Raw genomic sequence first — 20,589 nt, 5'->3', positions numbered from 1 at the left:
TAACTTTTTGGTGTTTTTCTTCCTTCTTGGTAGTTTGATTTTTTTCTATAAAAATATGGAGTTTTCTTTTTCTTCAGTTGGTTAGTGAGATTAATATATATTTTCTCATTCTCAAGGTGCTTATGGATCAGTAGAAAATTTGTTTTAGAAATTATGTTACTAAGTAGGACTGGGGAATTGGCTTAGTGGACAAGCTTGCTTGGTATGAAAGCAAGAGGATCTGGGTTCAAATCCCCAGACCTATGTGAAGCCAGACATGGCTGCATGTATATGTAACTCCATAATTGGGAGACAGTGATGGAAATAACCATTGAGACCAGCTGAAATGGCCACCTCCAGGCTCTGTGGGAGACCCTGTCTCAAAGTGTAAAAGTAACAAGCATTTGAGGAACAAACCAAGTGTTGACTTCAGAACTCAGCATGCACATGTGCACAAGTGCTTGTGCAGCTGTACACACACACACACACACTCACAGAGTGAATGTGTCAGATAGGATTTTATTTGGGAATTAAAAATAATGAAGGATTTTTTTTTTTTTTCGGAGCTGGGGACTGAACTCAGGGCCTTGCGCTTGCTAGGCAAGCACTCTACCACTAAGCTAAATCCCCAACCCCAGGATCTTTTTTTGCCAGAGAAGATATAATAATGGGAAACTAAAAAAAAAAAAAAAAAAAATTAGAATAACTGGGTGGGGTTGCTCAGTGTGTAAGAGTAATTCCCGTGAAAGCAAGCGGACCCATGCTTACATCCCCAGCACCCCCATAAAAGCCATATATAGCCATGGAGGCCGGTGACCCTCTTGGAGGTGGCTAGAGACAGGAGCATTTCAGGAGTTTGCTGTCTGGATGCCTAGTTCAATCAGTGATCTTCAGGTTCTTGAGGGGAGGAGTGGGGAAGGAGAGAGAGCATCTGTCTCAACAAGAAAAACAAGAACAACAAAACCCAGTAAGATGAAAGTAATAGAGGACCCAGTGTCTCCTTTGGCCTCTTGCATGTATATCCATAGGTGAGTCACATGAGCTTGCCCAAATGTACATATACCATACCACACACAACAAATAAAAAAATAGTATCTAATGAAGACCGTAAAACTTCTGCCTCAGAACAGTTAAAGAAAAATCACACATATGCATGCAATTTCCTAAATATATATGTTTATTCATTAGTCAGGCAATGAAAGTGGAACCATTGGGAGCAGAAAGAAGCTGAGGGAGGGCAGGGGAATGCTTACAAGGTTACTCAGAGTAACACAGTAGTGGTCTGAAGCACCTTGCCCAGCTCATGGGGTTGGGGTGAAAGGATGGTCCCAAGATGAACAGAACCGGCCAGAGCTGACCACTTTCATAACCCCTATATCTTTGTACATGGTCCCACTTCCCCCTGGTTGCCAACCTCTGTTTTTGTTACCATGATAACAGAATATTGACTCACTTGGATATAGTCTTGACCTTTGCTAGACATGTGTTTTGAGCCTCCTTAACAAAGGAGGTGGCAGCAGTGTAAGGGAAGGTCTGATAGGACAGCATCCCCACACAAAAAGGAGCATGTTCTGGGTTAGTGTGAGAGATGAGGGGGACCGGGAACCAGCCCTTGTCCTCTGTGTGAGGCCAAAAGCCTAAGGATATGAAATTCATTCATGAGGGAGGCTGGGCGTGAGGTGAGAGAACCTGGGTCTGCACTGAGTGTTGAATTGCCTATCGCTAAACGAGTTTGTAGACCTCACTCATTGTCACTGTTACTATGTCTCTGATCTGGAGTATGAAGGTCTGTGGAGGGAGAACCTCAACTCGGCCTGCCTCTGGGTGATACAGTGATCTCAGGAGCAGCATGGCCGAGATGCCACTGCTGGTCTGCCCCACGACACTGACACTGGCCTTTGATGCCTCATCCCGTGCTGCTGGCCTTTGATGCTGCTCCAGTGCATGAGGGTAAAGCTGGCTTAGACTCACTGGAAGCACAGCACAGAATGTAGATGTAATTTCACATTAAAAATCATGAAAAACACTGTCTTTTTCATTGGTTGTCTTAGGTTTTGTCTTGGGTTTTACTGCTGTGAACAGACACCATGACCAAGGCAAGTCTTACAAAGGACATTTATTTGGGGCTGGCTTACAGGTTCAGAGGTTCAGTCCATTATCATCAAGGTGGGAGCATGGCAGCATCCAGGCAGGCATGGTGCAGGCAGAGCTGAGAATTCTACACCTCCATCTGAAGGCTGCTAGTGGAAGACCCTTTCCTCACAGCTCAGTTGAGGGTATTAAAGCCTATCCCCACAGTGACACACCCACTGTAACAAGGCCACACCTCTTATAGTGCTACTCCCTGGCCCATTGTATAGAGACCATCACAGTGACCCTTATGCTGCCCCTACACACATCCTTAATAGTAATATTTATTTTGGTTTGTAACCAAGGCAGAAGAATTTATAATGGGATAGTTGACCTCCTCACACTACCTGGTCCAGATCCGGTGTGCATTTCATTTATGGCATTATTTTAGTTGTCCTGGCTCCTCTGTAGGTGCCCCATGGCCTGGGTGGCCTCTGCCTTGTATACAGGCTAGTGCACTCTAAACTCAGACTGGCTCTCTGTGTGATCCCTCTGGGAAGCCTCTCACGGCAGCCAAGACTCTACAGCTGCCTGACTTTCCTGCCGGTGTTTCACTGACCGGTTCTTGTCTTTCTTGCTCCTCAGGGCTCCGTTCCTGGTCTTGATTCCTCTCTTGGCTTTTTCTCTGGGTGATGTGTTGTTCTTCTGGTGCCAGCCCTCACCTGACCTCTGGTGGCTTCTGTAGTTTGAGCCATGGTATTTTCTTGTTTACTAACTGTATTAGGGTTCTCCAAGGAACAGAACTGATGAGTGAACTAATATATACCTATGTATTAGTAAGGGGTTCATTAGAGCGATTTACAGGCTGTAGTCTAGCAAAGCGAGTCTGAGACTTTGTTCTGTCCTTTTCTTTGAATTTGACCCTCTTCTCTAAGCCACATTTATTTCCTGGCATCTTTCTCAGACGTTTGTGATGACTTTTAGCTTGTCTCCTGCCTTGCAGCTGGCTTTTGCATCTTACGTTTTTCTCCTCCTATGCTGTACTGTTCCCTGCGCCACGGTCTTGGCCCAGGCGGTTGAGTCTCTGCTTAAACTCTCTCACTGTCTGTGGCATGCAGCTCAGACTCTGTGTGATGGTGGCTGGGTCTCCTTGTCTGATCTCCTGGCGCTCCTGACCGTGACTTGGTGCTTTGATAATAGGTTACGGCTTGGGTGGCTGCTAGCTAAGGGATGCTGTGTTGACACAGGCTGCCGGTCCCTCAAGCACTCTGTTCATGTGCCTTCCCCTGTACGTCCTCTTCCCGCCTTTCTCTCTGCACCCTGCTTGCCAGCTCTTTCTGGTTCATTTGGAAGGTTCTTCACCTGAATAATCTCTAACAGTTTCCCCTGGGTCTGGGGGTTGCATCCAATAACCCACTACCCTAGAGTCAGTACCCCCCTTCTCCACGATTCCAGAAACCCTTGTCTGTGCCCCACCCACTGTTTTTATTAGAGACAGGACATTGTTTCTGTTCTCTTCCTCCTCCTCTTCTTCCTCCTCCTCCTCTTCCTCTTCCTCCTCCTTCTTCCTCCTCCATTTGTTTTCTTTCTTCTTCTATTTCTTCTTCTACAGCACTTCACGTAGCCCATACATAGTTGAGGATGCCCTGAGACTCCTGATCCCAAGTTCTGAGATTACAGGCATGCAGCACCACACCAGCTCACAGGGCATGCATTATTCATCTTTACAGTGGACTCAAATGTTTGATAGCTGAAGAAACAGGAATTAGATTTTTTTTTTCCCAGAGCTGGGGACCGAACCCAGGGCCTTGCTAGGCAAGCGCTCTACCACTGAGCCAAATCCCCAAACCCTAGATTTTTTTTTTTATTGTTTAAAAATGTCAATTTTGGGAGAGATATAACTTGAGGTAACGAACCCTTCATTAGAACCACATCTCCTGTTGTGTGTCAACAGAAGCATCATTTGAGCTTCCAGAGATGATGATCGGTGTCAGCCAACTCCACAGCACAAGTCACCTTTGTCCTTGCATCTCAGAGTGCTGAGGCACATCTGTGCTGTGTGCTATACAAATGACAGTACCAAGGAAGAATGTGCCAGTGCTCAAGCCTAGGTCACACACACACACACACACACACACACACACACACACACACACGCATATTCACATACAGGACATGAGGATGAGGTTGGAGGGGATTGTCTTGGGGATAATCATCTTTTATTGTATGCATGCGTAAAAGCCTCAAAGATACGATGTGTGTGTGTGTGTGTGTGTGTGTGTGTGTGTGTGTGTGTGAAATTCTCAAAAGAATTAATAAGAATACTATATTTTAAGTATATTTGAGGAAAAAGACAAACTTTGGCTAGCATGTTACTATATGTGTGCCAGAGATTGAGGTAAGAGGATTGTGAGTTGAAGGCCAGCATGGACTACATAATCAGGTTTGTTGTTGTTTTTCTTTGTTTTGCAGCAGTTTTGTGTACTAGAGATTGAACCTAAGGCCTCGTTCATGCTAGGTGACCCAGTTGGCCTATGTCCTCAGCTCTCTTACTGCGTCTTTTGATGCAGTCTTGCTAAGTTGTCCAAGGAGCCCTTGAACTTTGGATCCTCCTCTTCCAGCTACCCCAGAGCTGAGATTATAGACCTGTGCTCCCAGGCCTGGTTGTCTGTGTCACTGAAAAAGATTATCCACATTTCTTGCCATCCTTTACATATGAACATATATTCATATTCTAAAAGTTGGAATTTATTGTTCTCGTGCATATGCAAAACATTGCACACCAACCCAAGATGCAGAAAGCATTTGCCTATCTGGATTACTGCTGTGTTGAGCCTTAAGCCTAAGCCTGCCCTTTAAACAGTTTAGTGATTTTTTTTCCCAATGGCTTCCTCCCTGTGTCTGAGTTCCCTTCTCCACTCCTGCCTTCTGGTTTGAACAAATACTTAGTCTTCTATTTCTGAGAGAAGGCAGGCAGCCTTTTGTGGGGCGGTGGTTCACGCCACCAGACAGGAAACCTGATAAGGTGGAGTGGATTCAGACACCCTGGCAGTTGTCATGATTGAGAACAGTAGGTGTTTAAATCTACTCCCCACCAGGTTCCTGTCCTGGAACACGTGACCACGACACCTCATTAAGAGGACCGTGACAATCAATACCTGAAGTCCTTCTACATTCAAATGGGGCTTTTCTAACATCTCAGACCAAGCCAATAGAAAGCGTTTGCCTTAGACCCGAACCCAACCCAACCCAAATGTTTATAAGATCCTATCCACAGGGAATAAAATGCACAAGTTATTTTATCAAAGACCATCTCAGAGTGCCTATTTTATTGAGCTGTAACACCCTAAGGGAAGAGAATTCTCCTCCGAACCTTTTGTAGCTGGACACTGCTCCAGCCAACTGTGGCCACTTCCTGTTTGGTAGCCCTGACTTTGACTCCTCACTGCTTGCAGTGTCCTGCTACCTGCCATCAGCTCTGGGGCAGTGGCAACCAACCGCGGCCCAGTAACCCAGGCCCGGCAACCTGCTTTGCTCTGGCTTGCACTTGGAGAGCTGCAGCTCTCTGTCCACTCTGGCCAGGCCAGAGCCCCACAGATCCCGGCAGATAGTGCCCAGTACACAGACCAACAGCTTTTACAGTGTTAGTTCCTCTTTACTTTACTGAAGGCAATTTAGGAATCATTTGCTGACTTCTCTAGTTTGAGTATGGCTAGTCAGGACCAGTGTCTGGAAATGATGGGGCTGGGTCCCAGCATGCCTGGGGGTTGACGCCTCAGTTGTGTGGTGGGAAGGCCTAGGTGCCAGGCTTGCTTGAGAGTTGGCAGAGACTGGTGTGTGGTGGGCAGGAGTAGGAGTGCCAGCCCACAGTCAGCCTTCTTTCTCCTGGTGTATGACTTCCAGGCAAGCAAAGGTTGTTCTGGTTTATTCCTTGGTCAAACAGTGTTGAGAAGTTGATTGTGTGTGACATACTTTTCTATGAGTTGAAGATTCAGAGTTGAATTTCCTTCCTGCCATCAAAGGTTGTATGGAACATGGTGTCAGAAAGTGAGTAGAACTTGTTCAGAGCAGGGCTTTGGCACCGATGACAGTGTGTCCCCAAAGGTTCAAGAATTTTAGGTTAACAAAAGACTTTTCGACACCTTGTGTTAAAACTTGAGATGATGTTTGCCCTATTGGTTTTGCTTATGAAAAGATGTCATTTTTACAACAGTTACTTCCTTTCCAGATATAATTAAATTTGTATATTTTAGGTTGCCTGTTTGATTCGAGTGCCTTCTGAAGTGGTTAAGCAGAGGGCACAGGTGTCTGCGTCTTCAAAGACCTTGCAGATTTTTTCTACTATCTTAAGTGAAGAGGTAAGGCTGCCTTTAGGTCCCCTCTCCTCTTCCTCTGCTGAGGGAGATGGCTTCTTCGTGACAACACCGAGGGCTCATTATATGCATTTCAGGGGGACTTTAGGGTGGGTTTAATGTTCAACTACAATAACTTTTTTGCTGGGATTATGTTTTCCTTTGTTTTTGAATTATTTTCATTGTTTTCCCCAAATTTTGAAGCAGCCATGTGTTAAGTGTCACTGCTGCATATGCCCTGAATGTAATGGGTCAGAACCAGACCAACTAATCACGTGAGGGAACTGAGATCCGCTTTTAGAACACTGCTTCAAAATTTGAGGGCCCATGGGAGAGAAGCAATATTTAATATAAAAGTATAATAATGGGCTGATCATCATTACCACAACATCATTACCATAATGTTCTGTGAAATTGTCATTGCTTCCTGAGTGTGGGGGCACATGCCTTTAATCCCAGTGTTCTGGAGCCAGGGGCAGATAACTGTAAGTTTGATGTCAGCCTGGTCTGCACAGTAAGTTCCAGGCCAACCAAGACGACATAGTCAGACTCTGCTACAAATAGATGGATGGATGGATAATGGATGACGGATAGACAGACTGACCTTGCCTCAAACAAACAAACAATAAGTAAACGCCCTTCTCTTTCTGATCAGTGCCGGCTCTGGTCGCCTCTGCCCTACCTGGACATGCAGCTATTGGGCACGGTGCTGTCGTCCTTGTTTAAGGTTAGCAGAGCCTCTGTTGCGTTCTGTTTTCATGCGGGAGTCAAGCCTCTGTTGCCTCAGGCTGGCCTTCACCTCTGGGGTTATTCAGCCTTGCTGCCCGGGCTCCTGAGTGGCCATGGCTTCTGCCACCACACAGTGACTTTTTTTTCCTTCTTCTTAACTAATGTGAGCTGATTTTAGTTTACGTTTAAAAAAGAAGTTATTCTTTGTTTTTGTTTTAGAGGTGGGGGCTTCCTATGTGTCCCCCTTCTTCCTCATCCTCCCAAGGTCTGAGGTGACAGGTGTGTGCCACCATATCCTGCATCTTTCTGGTCTGTTACCGACTGTAGGACGGAGGCCATTCCTATCGGCGCTTATCGGACGACATGTGTGCTTAAGCGTGTAGTGCTAGGGTTATCAGCAATATATACTTTATTGAGAGACTACTGGCAAATTTCTGAAGTAAGTCTTTTTTTACATTAAAGGATAATGAACAGTTTATGTACTGGATTTCAGAAATGTATATAATGTAAATTTTTTCAAAAGACAAAAATGCTATTCCTTATACTATATAGCTTGTTTCATTATTAGAGATATCGTGAACTTGCAGCTTATGCAGTTTAAGCCACTTTAGAATGTTTAACTGAAGAAAATTGTGGCTAGTGAATGTCTTAGAACTCAAATTTTAGAACATGTTAGACTCTTTCCAGAATGTTCTTCACAAATCTTTGTTCCAAGTTTTTAATCACTTGGCTTTTGTTTGTTTCAGGGCATCCAAGGACTGTACCGAGGCTATAAAAGCACAGTTTTAAGAGAGGTAATCCAATGACTACTCGCGGAGCCCCCAACAATGATGGCCGCTGACTGGTGAACCTACATTTCATTTCTTAAGTATCAGAAATATATTGGAGAAACTGGCTTAAGAAATCAAAAAGAGGGGCTGGAGAGGTGGCTCAGTGGTTAAGAGCACTGCTGCTCTTCCAGAGGTCCTGAGACTAATTCCTAGCAACCACATGGTGGCTCACAACCATCTATAATGGGATCCGATGCTCTCTCCTGTGGTGCAGGCATCCAGGAAGACAGAGCACTTATGTACATAAATAAATAAACCTTTAAAGAAGTCGACAGGAGAGTAGCATCAACAGAGTCACCCAGAAGCTGTTGAGTTGCATGGTGGTTGTTCCATCTAGGGGAATGCTCATGATGGTTTGCTGACCGGGCTGGTGTCACTGTCATTCCAGCTGCTACGTATCTTGTAGCTGAAATAGGAAGGAAGAACTACCAGGTGTTTGCCAACAAGTTCATGGCAAGGTTGGTTATGCAAGAAGCGCTCCAAAGACCCAGGCTTCAGAAGCCCACCACAGGGAGGAGACTTTGGTCCGTGATAGGAAGTGCAGGGGTCCGAGGAACTCATTCTGGAGAGAAACCTGGTGCTTTCATCTGCCTTCCAGCTAACCTGCTACACCGGCTTTTTAGAGAGGGGTGGGGTGGGAAAGGAAGCACTAAAGGAAGACTTGGCCCTCAGGAATGACCTCACTAATGCTGCAGACAGATTGCTTTAGTCTTTGCTTCCCCCAGGGGAGGCTGTTTGGGTTTTTACGCAGTGAAGTCTAAGAAACATTTTTGGTCTGGGGCACAGTTTTCCGTGGCAGAGGGAAGAACTTGCGGATGCTTCTTCCTTGTCCTGCGACTAAAACATTTTAACTTGTAAAAACATTTCTAGTACAAATAATGGGGCAATGACTGGAATATTGCAGTTGCTCGAAGGCCCTTGTTCGCACTTCCTGTGGCTTGCTGGCCTCCTCAGAATGGACCGACAGTGTGTGGTGTGGCCTGGAGCGTTGGTTTTCACTAACAACCTGCAGTGAAGCCTGCTGCTGTGGAGCCTGACGGTTCTCCCTTTGGCAGGCTGGATGGCCCATCTCCTTGCCACTGTCTGTCTGAGATATCACCGGTGTGAGTCTCCTTTTGCCCTTTCTTTCTGACTCACGACATCTGTGTGATCAGCCCATCCTACACCTGGATACAGGAGAAAGTGGAGGAAAGTAATCAACATGTTTTTTATTTTTTTGAAAAGGGCTGAATAAATGAATATATTTCCATTCTGGAGAGTGCTAGGATTTCATACAAAGATAAAATACATGCTCACAACTGTTGTTCCCTCCTTTCAAAAAATTTCTTTTGACATATGTCATGCTAGTAATTAATTTTTTTGCTACAGTCCTTGGGAATTGGGTGACCTTACTGAGATGACTTTGTTTACTCAAAATGGCAGTGCTTTGTTGGCAATTTAATTGGGGTCTTGTGCATTATGCATGCTCATAAAGGTGCCTTCAGACCTGATTCCAGCTGAGGTGGATTACTCTGTGTACATTCTCGGCTGCAGCGAGAGAGGAATTACTGCTGAATGAAATGTAGTTTCTCTTCCAACTGAGACAAATCAGAAGTGATATGTCTGCTTTAAGCAACATTTTTACATTATGAGGAGTTTTGAGCCTTCCATTATCCTGACAGTAATATCAAATCTTTTTGTCTGGAGCCGTTTGATTGTTTCAATAAGAAATACACAGAAGCTTTAGAGAGAACCTCCAGGAAATGGTGTGCTATTTGTTCAGCGTGATTATTTTTCTTTAAAATAGTTTTCTCTCACTAGCCTTTAGGAGGGGAGTGAAGGCTTGGATCCTTGCATTAGAAGCACAATACGTGTTTCCTGGGCTTTCCTAGCGCTGTCATATGCATGGTGCCGAGCTTGGTGTTTGTAGATGTTGTATACGTATCCTCTTGCTCCTCTGAACAGTTCAGTTTCTGTGCATTTTACATCGAGTCTAATCAAGGTCAACAGATTAGACCGTTTACCTCAGCTTTTCTCATCTTTCTCAGAGACTTGGCCATATTAGCTGTGACGGAGCATCTCGGTGCCTTGAGGTTATTGCAGTAAGATGCTGTGAGCGAATTCAGGATGATTTCTGTCCCACTGGCCTAAAAGTTCCGGGCAAACTTGACTCATGCTATTCAGTGTGACAGAGAAGGACTCGGGTAGGGAAAGAAAGCAGAGCAAAGCCATCTGTCTCTAAAGAACGTGGAGTAAGTTAAGTTCGGCTGATGCCTTTAATCTACAAATTCTACTTAGTATTCTGAGGAATAGCTCTGGCCTGGTGGGGGAGCACATGGGGAGTCTTCTTTGCCACACAGTTAAAGCCTGCTGAAGTGATGCATCTGAGTGGTCAGGGGAAGCCCACTGGGTGCCTCTCAGCATCTGTCACAGAGAAGCCATAGGGCTCTGGAGGTGACTCAGGTGGGCAAGTACCTGCCACACAAGCATGAGGACTTGAGTTTCAATCCTTCACAACCCACATAAAAAGAGGATTGTGTTGCCATTTGCCTATAATCTCAGGGTTGGAGAAGCAGAGGTAGTCAGATCCCAGAAGCTCACTGGTCACCCAGCCTAGCTAAGTTGAGAGTTCCAGATTTGGTGAGAGATTGTGTTTAAAAAAAGAAGTAGAAAGTGATTGAGGAAGACATCTGGTGTTGATCTTTCACCTCCATGTGCATACACTTGTATGCATGTGCATGTGAGGTACACACATGTGCCCACCAAACATGCACAAAATGAGCCATAATTCTTGAAAGCTTGCCAGTTAGAAGCAGTCAAAGACAAGCAGATAGAATAGCCTGAACAAAGACAGGGAAGACTGTGTGTGTGTGTGTGTGTGTGTGTGTGTGTGTGTGCGCGCGCGTGTGTAGAATAGGAAATTTCATAGGTTTGCCAGATGAATGTCAAGCCAAGGGAGGATCCTTTCAGAGAGTACTGATAAGGTGGGGTACTTGCAAGGAGGATAAAAGGAAGCTCGCAACTCAGCTGCATGTTTGCTGGAAGGCTGGAGGAAAAGACTTGGATGGTGCACCGGAAAGGGCCTGACTTTATGTCCTTGAGGTGTAGAGGAGAAATTTCCAGATTGTGGCTCTTGCTGCTCAGATGTGAAGGGATGATGCTGTTGGTGCTGTGTCAGTGCTAGAAATTTCTATCTTAATAATGAGTAACTCAACCAGGCATGTCGGGGCACACCTTTAATCCCAGCCTTCTGGATGCAGAGGTGGTGGGTGGATCTCTGAGCTCAGAGGTCTACAGAGTGAGTTCCAGGACATTCAAGGCTGCACAGAGAAACCCTGTGTTGAAAAACAAAAAACAAACAAGAAGAACAAGAGTAACTCCTGGCTTCTTGTAGAGGGTGTAGTCCCTCAGTAGTCTGGAGATAGATAAGGGTATCTCCCTCACCTCCCTACTTCCAAGCAGGCCAAAGGTACAGCCTATTCCATAAATGTGATGACCCAAATTGAGATTCAGAAGTCTCTGAGTAGCTTACCCCAGAGGAGATACAGCTCTCATTACCCTGTCGGGCAGCAGGCGTGCCTCCTTCAGGGTGCCTGTGGGCTTGTCATACAGCACATCTTCTTTCTGATTCTGCTGTTGCCCTCTGTTGCTGTCTCCCCCAAATTCTCCATGGTGTTATAGTCTCTAGAGTGCTTTCTATAGCCATCCATTTGATCCTTCGAGCTCTGTTCTATAGTAATGGTATTTGTTAACCAAATATATTTTTGGATAATTTTTTTCTTTATAATTGTGAAGTGCCTGATTGTACACATAGACCTTTATGTAGTCAGTCAGCCCCCTGTTGGCAGCCATTACAGTTTTGCACCAATGTGCAGTACTGTTCATATGTCCTCTTGTACATGGTTCAGGTTTGTAGGTTCTACGTCTAGACATAGAACAATTTGGCTAAAGGAATAAACGTGTGATTTTGACAGATGATATAAAGTTGATTCATGGAAGTTCCGGTCTGTATTTTTGTTGAGAATATGAAGCTCCCCTGTTTTCTGGCTTTCTAGTGGTGCTGGCTCTGAAAATAATGTCATCTGGGTTTTGATTTAAGTTATACTAATGTATTAACATGTATTAACATGTATCAGAGCTCGTTGTTTATTGGATTATTTGATTTTGATTTAAGTTATACTGATGTATTAACATGTATCAGAGCTCGTTGTTTATTGGATTATTTGATTTTGATTTAAGTTATACTGATGTATTAACATGTATCAGAGCTCGTTGTTTATTGGATTATTTGAATTATCTACCACTTTTTGGAGAATTAACCCAGGGGATTTATGTAAATCTCTTTTTGTCATGCCTCTTCCTTAATATGAACTCAAAAACCATGAACTAAGTTACTTATATTCTTGGTAGTCAAGAGCCTTTAAAGTTGGAGCCAGAGTTCCAAACAGTATACCATAGCTACATGTAAGGTACAGCTCCGCCCCCAAACAGTGATCTGCAGTCGGCAGTAATGGTTCCCAGTTTCCCTGCTTGGCTGGGAATTCTGCACACTGGGATTCTGCTCTACTGAATCTTAGGCAGTTCGGAAAGATGCTGTGGCACTACAGCCTACCCTGACCCAGACTTAAAATTGACCTGAGGTTAAGTTCTTGCCTCTGAAGGCCACGTGGATCTGTCTGCATTTGAGTGTGACTGTGGTTCATGGTAGTAGGTGTTCAAAAGGGGCCCAAGGATCGCTGCGGCTCAGCCAAGGGGCAAGACGCTTCATCCAGATGTCTGGGCAAGGAGCTGTACCATTGTAAATAGAACGTGGGTATAGTAACCCTAATGGTTCAACTTTCAAAATCATTAACCTAAGTAGGTTGGGAAAAATTGTGATTTAAAAAATTTTGTTGTTAATTTACTGTAAAAGTTTGCTTTTTTCCACATAAGAGCACCATCTTACTTTGCTTTCTATTGCTATGATAAAACATTCTGACCAAGAGCAACTTGGGGAGGAATAGGCTTACATTTCCATGTCATTCCATCATTGAGGGAACAGAAGCAGAGCCCATGAAGGCACACTGCTTACTGGCTTACTCCCATGCCTTGCTCAGCCTGCTTTCTTAAACAGTCATGTACCACCTGCCACTGGGGTGGCACCATTCACAGAGAGCTGGGTCCTCCCTCATAAATTATCAATCAAGAAAATGCCTCAGGGCTTTGTCCACAGGCCAGTCTGGTAGAGACATTTTCTCAGTTGAGGCCCCGAGCTCATATCCCTGTTGAAAGAGCATTAACCGCACAATGACCTATTCAAAGAAAGCCTCATGCTTTGCTGGGATTGCTCCCAGGGCCTGGTGGGCAAGCAGGCAGGCTCTCCAGCACTGGGGTGCGCCCTCAGCGCAGCCTGAGACTTTCTGGGTGAGCTTGGCACTTCAGTGTCCTCTTATGGAGAGTGACAGGAAGCAGCTGCCACTGCAGAACTTTACTACTGTCTGTCCTTTGGTCTGCCCACTGCTTCTTCCTTCCTTGGTTGTACGTTTCAGTGTCTGATAAGAGAGGTTTTCTTTTTAGCTATTCATTCCAGCATGTGTCTTTAAAATTGTTTCTTTGATTTGCTTCTTTGCTTTGTCCTTGGTTTCTCCTCATTTCCAGAGTGTTTGCTTTTCTAGTCTGCATCTCGCTCCAAGCGGTGCCCTTGCTCTCCCCTTTCTGCTGCCTCTCTAGCACAGCGCCATCCACACAGTGGGCTCTCAGTAAACGTCCCTCATCCCGTTTCATCCGCTTCTGTTTTGTTCCCATGCTACCAGACACCACGTTCATCTCTGAAGGGCAAGGCGGTGCTGACTGGGGCTGGAAACAGCCAGGCTCTTCTGATGCTAGGCTGTGTTGCTATGATCTGCACGATTGCTAGGCATGAAATTCCAACGTGGACATACTTTTCCAAGACTTCAATTTTCTTAACCCTTAGAAAAAATATTTTTGTAAGCATGGCTTTGTTGGGGTAAGAGTGCTGTAGGCACTAACTGTTACTAACTGTCACAATGATTATCAGATGCAGTGGCCAACAGCCTTTCCAAACTTTTAATGCGATGTTGTCCTTTAGTTACAACTGAGTGCAAACACACCAAGCCTGATTTTAATCCTCCAGAATTCATTTTATTAACTATGACCAAATAGAACATCTGTTTAAATTCCATAATGTTGGCTTCATGGGAAAAGAAAAGGAAATCCCTATTTGTCCTTGGGTTTTGTCCATTGCCTTCTCAGTCAGCAAACGTGTACTATGATATTCTTATTAATGGGAATGTCAAACAAATGAAAAATGAAATTTCCCCTTTAATCACAGAGCTTTACAAGATGAGTCACTTAATTGCATTTGCATTATTGTAAGTGCTGTAAAGATCTGTAAAGAGCAGAGGACAGTTCATTTGGTTAATCCTTTAGTGCAAGATCTTGACGTCACTGTCCTTGAGCTTGGACCTTAGCCTACAGTTTTTATCTTCTCATCACAAACAGTTTACGCAGAACAATTTAGAAAGATGAATTTAATGTAGAAACAAATAACTTCAGCCCTTTACTGTGTGTGTGATTAGGTTTTCTTTACAGAAGCAGCTTCTAGCTTCTTATTCTTTTGTTTTCACTGTAAAGTTTCAAAAACGTCTTGGCCTGGCTGCCAGATGGCTTAGCTAATGAAGACCTGGCACCTTGAGTTTGATCCCAGGACGCTGTGGTGGAAGGAGAGAACAGACTCCCCAAAGCTGTCCTCTGACCTCCACACATGCGCCGTGGCACTCAAATGTGCACACAGACATATAGGCACACTGAGTAAAGTACAATAAAAAGAATTATGGAGTCTTCACACACACGCACACACATAAATCACACTGTCCTGTGTGTACGTCTGTGCTTTTGCGAGTATGTGGGGGGATGTGTGTCTGTGTGTGTGGGCATGCAGGGGCACATGCTCACGCCTGTGCATGGAGGCCAGAGGAAGACACTGAGTGTTCCCTCCCTCTCCGCCTTAGCCTCTTGAGGAGGCCGGTGAGCCCCACTGACTCTCCTGTCTCTGTCCCCTGTGGCAATGGGGTTATAGGCAAGCATGTGGCCGGGCCCTGATTATTATTATTATTATTTATTTGCATGAGTGTTGGGGACCCAGGTACAATTTTTGAACTGTAAAGACTTCTAAAATGGTAAAAATCAGGGATTGACGCTTCCTTCCGCACCTTCTCTCCTGTAATCTTCATTAGACTTCTTGGATGCCCAGCCTCTTTCTTTCTCTGGGCGTCAGCGTTCAAAGGTAGGGGAGTTGATGCTCAGGCCTTGAGATGGCTTTGGGACATAACCACGTAACATGTCATGGTGGAAAAGAAGAAACCAGTAGGAAAGAGTATTCTCTCCTTTGAAAACGCTGCTTTTGATTACTGAACTTGATCTGAAGCGTGTGGTATACAACGAGACAGTAGAGGGTGCCCAAGGCCTGTGTTTTGAATGTTGAAGTCGGAAATCTCACCAGGCAGGAGAGGCCTGGATGTTGTTCAGCTGGCATCAATAAAAGTGGAGAATGCGAGTGCCTTTTAACTTTGCTACATGCATACTCAGAATGTATTCGTTTTATTTTATTTTTTAATCTAAAGACAGTATTGGTTGCCAGCTCTTGCCTGACATAGAGCTAGTGTTTGATTCCCCAGCTCTGTATAAAATTGGGTGTGGTAGTAGGATGCCTATAAAACCCAAACTGGTGGCAGACACAGCATAATCAGGAGTCCAAGGTCATCTTTGCCTCTCTTTCCAGTTTGGGGCCAGCCTTGGATACATGAAACACTTAAAATACCAACACCAACTAACCAACCAAATCCAAAGAAGAAAAGCCAAAAGCAAATGTCCCTCCTTATCTATGGCAGGCTGGCCTCAAACTCAGTCTCCCTGTCTCAGCCTCCCAACCCAACCCAAAGAAGAATGTCCCTGATTTCAGTGTGATATGAGGAAACTTCATACAGGCCCAGACAGGTGGATACGTGAGGGCCTGCCTGAGCTCGGAGCTCGGAGCCTCCAGGGGCTGGTGGGAGGTGGCTTTGGGGTCTGGAACAGGCAGCAGGTGTGTAAGGGGAACTGTGAAGTTCAGATAAAAGGTACAGTTTAGCTGCCAGGGTTTGTGTAATGGCCTGGGTTTGCAGCACTGTGGGATTTTTGTTCTGTACTGTAGTTACTGCTGTTTTTCTATGATAGGAAAAAGCCTACAGCCATGATAGGTGCCTGCTTTGCCCTGGGGCTACTTTTTCAGCTCAGAGGTCACTGCTTCCAAAGACTATTCTAGAGCCAGTGGCAGAATATGTGTGGACTCTATCCTGTCCTAATGACTTTTATAAATCTATAAATTATTTTTAAAACACACACACACACACACACACACACACACACACACACACACACACACACAAGCAATAGGGCTAGAGGGAGGACTCAGTGGTTAGGAGCATTGGCTGTTCTTCCAGAGGCACAGGGCTCCTCTTCAGGTCTCCGTGGGTACCAGCGATGCATGTGGTGCATAAACACACACGGAAGGAAGGCAAATCACTGATACACGAAAGGCAAAATAATAATGATTTTATTTTTAAAAGCTTTAAGAGAGGGAGGTCAGGTTTGGGCACTGTGTGAAATAATTTCAAATAATCTTAAAATGGGAGTTAAATTTAAAACTTAATTATTAAAACCCCACCGTTTCGCCCAGAAGCGTGTGTGAGGATTTACCAGAAGGCACGGTGAGCAGCAGCCCCGCCTAGCTGGCTTCCTGCTGTCACTTTCCAGAGGACACCTTTGAAAACTGCTTTCCTTCCGTGTTTTGCTTAGGCCTGTACCTCTTAATACTGTGTTGAGACATAGTGTGGATTTTTCAGGGTGGAAGTGGGGACACGGTTTGCTCTGTGCTCCTTCCCAGCAGGGATGTGTCTTGGCATTTACAGATAAAAGCATCGAGTTACTTTGTCTTCGGTCCTTCCTCATCCCCTCCCTTCTGCCCTGCCATTTTTCTCTGCTGGGTGTGCTGTGGCAGATCCTGTGACAGGTACCCAGTGTGTGTGTGGTTTGCTGAGGGCTTTTCTCCACCTTTGCAGACACTGACTTTAAACAGCGTCTGTAGTGATTCAGGTCTCACTAAGGAAGACCACAGCATCTCCTCTGACGGTGGAAGACTTCACACTGAATATACCTCTCCGTGTCCCTCACGCCGTGGAGCCACACATGTGTGTCCCTCACGCCGTGGAGCCACACATGTGGACTGTCCGATTTCCTTAAGGTTAGGTTCGGGTCCCTTCAGTTGCACTGTTTTCTCACCCGCGCTACACAGACAGCAGTGTATGGCTGGCGGCAGGCAGTGCCCTGTTTGATCGCTTGGGTAGGCGTTCTCTGACTTCCATACACAGAGACTCAGGTATGTGTTGTGAAGTGTTCCATGGGGTAATACTTTGAGGCCGTGTGACTCTCCTGTTCCCCAATAATCTCTCGCCTGATAGTTTTACCATCTGTGGATACTTCTTGCTTGGAACATTTGTTACATTGGTATTGCAAAATGATGATTTTCCTCATACTGTCTTTTTCCTCTGAGTTTATAATTGGCATTCATCTATGAAGAAGTTTTTCTCTTACCCGAAGCTTTTTTTTTTCATTATTTATCTTTACTGCAGACTCATGGGTTTATTTTTTTCGTTTTGGTAACAGCTTTTTTGAGATATCACATACCATCAAATTCACTCATTTAAAGTGACAATTTGGTGGGTCTTAGTATAGCCACAAGCAGCCCCATCACCACGGCTGGGGCATCCTTGGTCAATAATTGTAACGTTTTTATGTTGTTTGGAGTGTAACTCCCTAGATGTGGTCAGTGGGAGCCTCTCCAGGCCTAAGTCTCTGTTGCTGCTGAGAACCCCCTCTCCTGTTGTTCAAGCCATTGCAGTCTTACCTAGCTGTACTGGTCCTTGGCTGATGTTGATGGAAAGTGTATTTAGAAACAATATCTGGGTAGTAGGTGCATCATTGTATCCAAGGTCTCATTTGGAGTAGAAAAATAGTTCATCTATTTATCTCGGAGAATACATCAAGTGGGCGGGGGCACAGAATTAGCTTCTTGGTAGGTGATCATGAGACGTGATGGTAGTGCAGGAATGAACAGTCACTGGCCAGCAAGGGCGTCCTCTCTCTCTGACTTGAATGTGGAGTGATGCTCTGACAGGGTTCTAGCAGGAGGAGGAGTGAGGAGCTGGGCAGGCTGTTGCCAGGAAGCATCTAGTAAGTGCGTGCTTACTTGCCACCAGAATCCCTTGTTCCTGGAATATTTCTTTTCAAGTGGTACTAAGCTCTGCACTTGAAGCTCCTGCCTAGAATCACATACCCGAACCCTTTTGGGGCTGACACTCCTTCCCACCCATCTAACTCTAGACGTCACTAGAGGGGCAACAGAGTTGAAGCTGTAGAGTTCGTTTGCATTGATCTCATGCAAATTTCAAGAAAGGATCACCTTGAAACAGTCAGTGCTGGATGGAAAAGATAAACACACATCTGCAGTATATACATACACATATAAATACACACACACACACACACACACACACACACACACACACGCCAATAACAATTAAAGAAGGCATGAATTTGAGAGAGAGCAAAGAGGGGGATATGGGGGATGCGATGGAGGGAAGGGAAAGGAGGAAATGATGTTTTCATAATTTAAACAGTTATTTAAAAAAACCCACCTGATGTTCCTCCTTGCTGGCTCTGGTGACATTATATGACGTCCACTAACCTGTTTACCATGGGTTTTTTGCGGAGTACAGAGGAAATGACTATAGCATGCAGTCCATGAGGCTCATGTGTGGATGTACAGGAATGTCCTTTTGTTCTTGGTGTGTGGGGTTTCAGTTAGAAGGTCTCCACTCTCCTCGCCCTCATTGCAAGTAAAAGTAGCCCCATCCTTTTAGCAGGGCACCTACTGCAGTTCCTTGGAGTGAAATGCTACTCGACATGGGCTGCACACAATGAGTAAATACGCATAGAAACTTCCTCAGGGGTACCAAGTAGTTGATTTCCCGTTTCACATCTTAGAGCGTAGTAAATAGGTCTCACCTTGTGGTGAGACTCTTTAGGCATCGCTCAATATATATGACTTTGTCGAGTTGAAGGGGCTGTATTTTCTCTAACTTGCTTGTGTGTGTCTGAAAAAGCCTGCTATTTATATTCCATTTCTTAAGATAAAAAACTGAAGCCATCAAAATTGGCAAGCGTTAAGCATGCTAATTAGTTCAACGGACTGACCAATTCTCTGAATTACTAGTTCAAAGGAGAGTGTGGACAGGGATGAAATTAGATTTAGGCCTTTTTCACTCTGGTTGTTTTAGGATCCTCGGGGTTGCTTTGATCTGTAAATAACAGCTGTTTCTTCATGCATGGTTGAGGGTACATGAAACACGTTCCAAACCGTTTCTCAGACTTGGGACTCATCTTTATGATCCTAAACTGGACATGTGCACTCTAACTAGCTCCTGTAGGAATGCCAGCTTGAATTTGTGCACAGAGTGAGCAGATTTTATTTTTCTCTATTTTTAAATAAGTGGTATAGTGTAGTTATGAGGTATTACATGAAGTTTACTCACTAACTACCAAAATATACTTATTTTTAAAATATCACTTTTAATTCTAAAAACTGAGAAAGCTGTGAATACATATAGATTATGTTTGTGTTTGTTTATAATTTTATAAACACATAGAAAGTTATTCACTTGTATATATGTGTATACATATAACTAAATATTTTAGACATCTACTTTGTGAAGATTGACATGCTTGTCTTGCTTGGTAAGTATTTAAATTTAAGAACTATTTGACAACTAGAATTTAGATCAAACCTGTACTACTTTACCTCAGTACACAAAACAGTCTTTTTTACTTAGTTATCATAATTTGTATGTCTTGTGGCCCCTGTGAGAGGGTTTAGAACTGGGAGGATTGCTTTAAAGGAGGGCAGAAAGTGAATGGTAGAGGAGGAGAGAGAAGCTTAAAACCAGGATGCTAGGAACCAAGGCTCGCTCCAGCCTGCTGTAGTGTGCAGCAAAGCCAGATGCCAGGAATCCAGCTGGTGTCCTGCATCCGTCTGTTTACACATGATGCTGGAAACAACAGGGGCTGCGGAGCTGAGAGCAGCTAAGAGTGCACTGCTCTTGCTGGGGACCTGTGTTCATTTCCTTCGCCCTCTCTGGCCTCTGCTGACACCTGCACACCTGTGACACAGCTACATACACATAATCGAAAAATAAAATAGAATCTTAAAAGAAGTGGATATAGTCATGTCTTATGTTCATTCTAGAAGTGAGATTTCATGTTACTTAGTAAAGCCTTCCTGTTCACTACAGACTACATGGGATTTAATAGTGTGTTCCATTTGTGGCTTTTCCTTACTCCTCACTGCGGTGCACATCAGGAAGCAGAGTCCCGTTGCAGTGCTGTAATCAGCTGCCTTGTGGCTTCCAGAGATGTCCAGTCATCCTGACATTGGTCCTGCCGATTTTAAGATGCGGTGCTGAGTGTGGTAGTGTGGGGTCCTGTGCGGCCCGCAGAGTCTAAGCTTCTTGTTATCCAACTCAGTTAGAAAGTTTGCTGAGTCCTGGGCTCACAAT

General features: G+C 44.7%; 1 protein-coding gene across 1 annotated transcript in view; it reads left to right on the top strand.

Moving 5' to 3' along the window:
- Nucleotides 1-20,589, top strand: part of Slc25a26 (solute carrier family 25 member 26) — a 95,044-nt gene that overhangs the window by 26,272 nt on the left and 48,183 nt on the right. Inside the window, exons 4-5 of the mRNA XM_032907224.1 lie at nt 6,303-6,407; nt 7,877-7,924. Of these exons, the coding sequence (XP_032763115.1) occupies nt 6,303-6,407; nt 7,877-7,924 (153 nt within the window). The remainder of the gene's footprint in view (nt 1-6,302; nt 6,408-7,876; nt 7,925-20,589) is intronic.

This window comes from Rattus rattus, chromosome 6 (assembly GCF_011064425.1).
Source record: "Rattus rattus isolate New Zealand chromosome 6, Rrattus_CSIRO_v1, whole genome shotgun sequence".
Classification (NCBI taxonomy): domain Eukaryota; kingdom Metazoa; phylum Chordata; class Mammalia; order Rodentia; family Muridae; genus Rattus; species Rattus rattus.
Note: the sequence above shows the minus strand (reverse complement) of the source record. Positions and strands in the feature narration are given on the sequence as shown.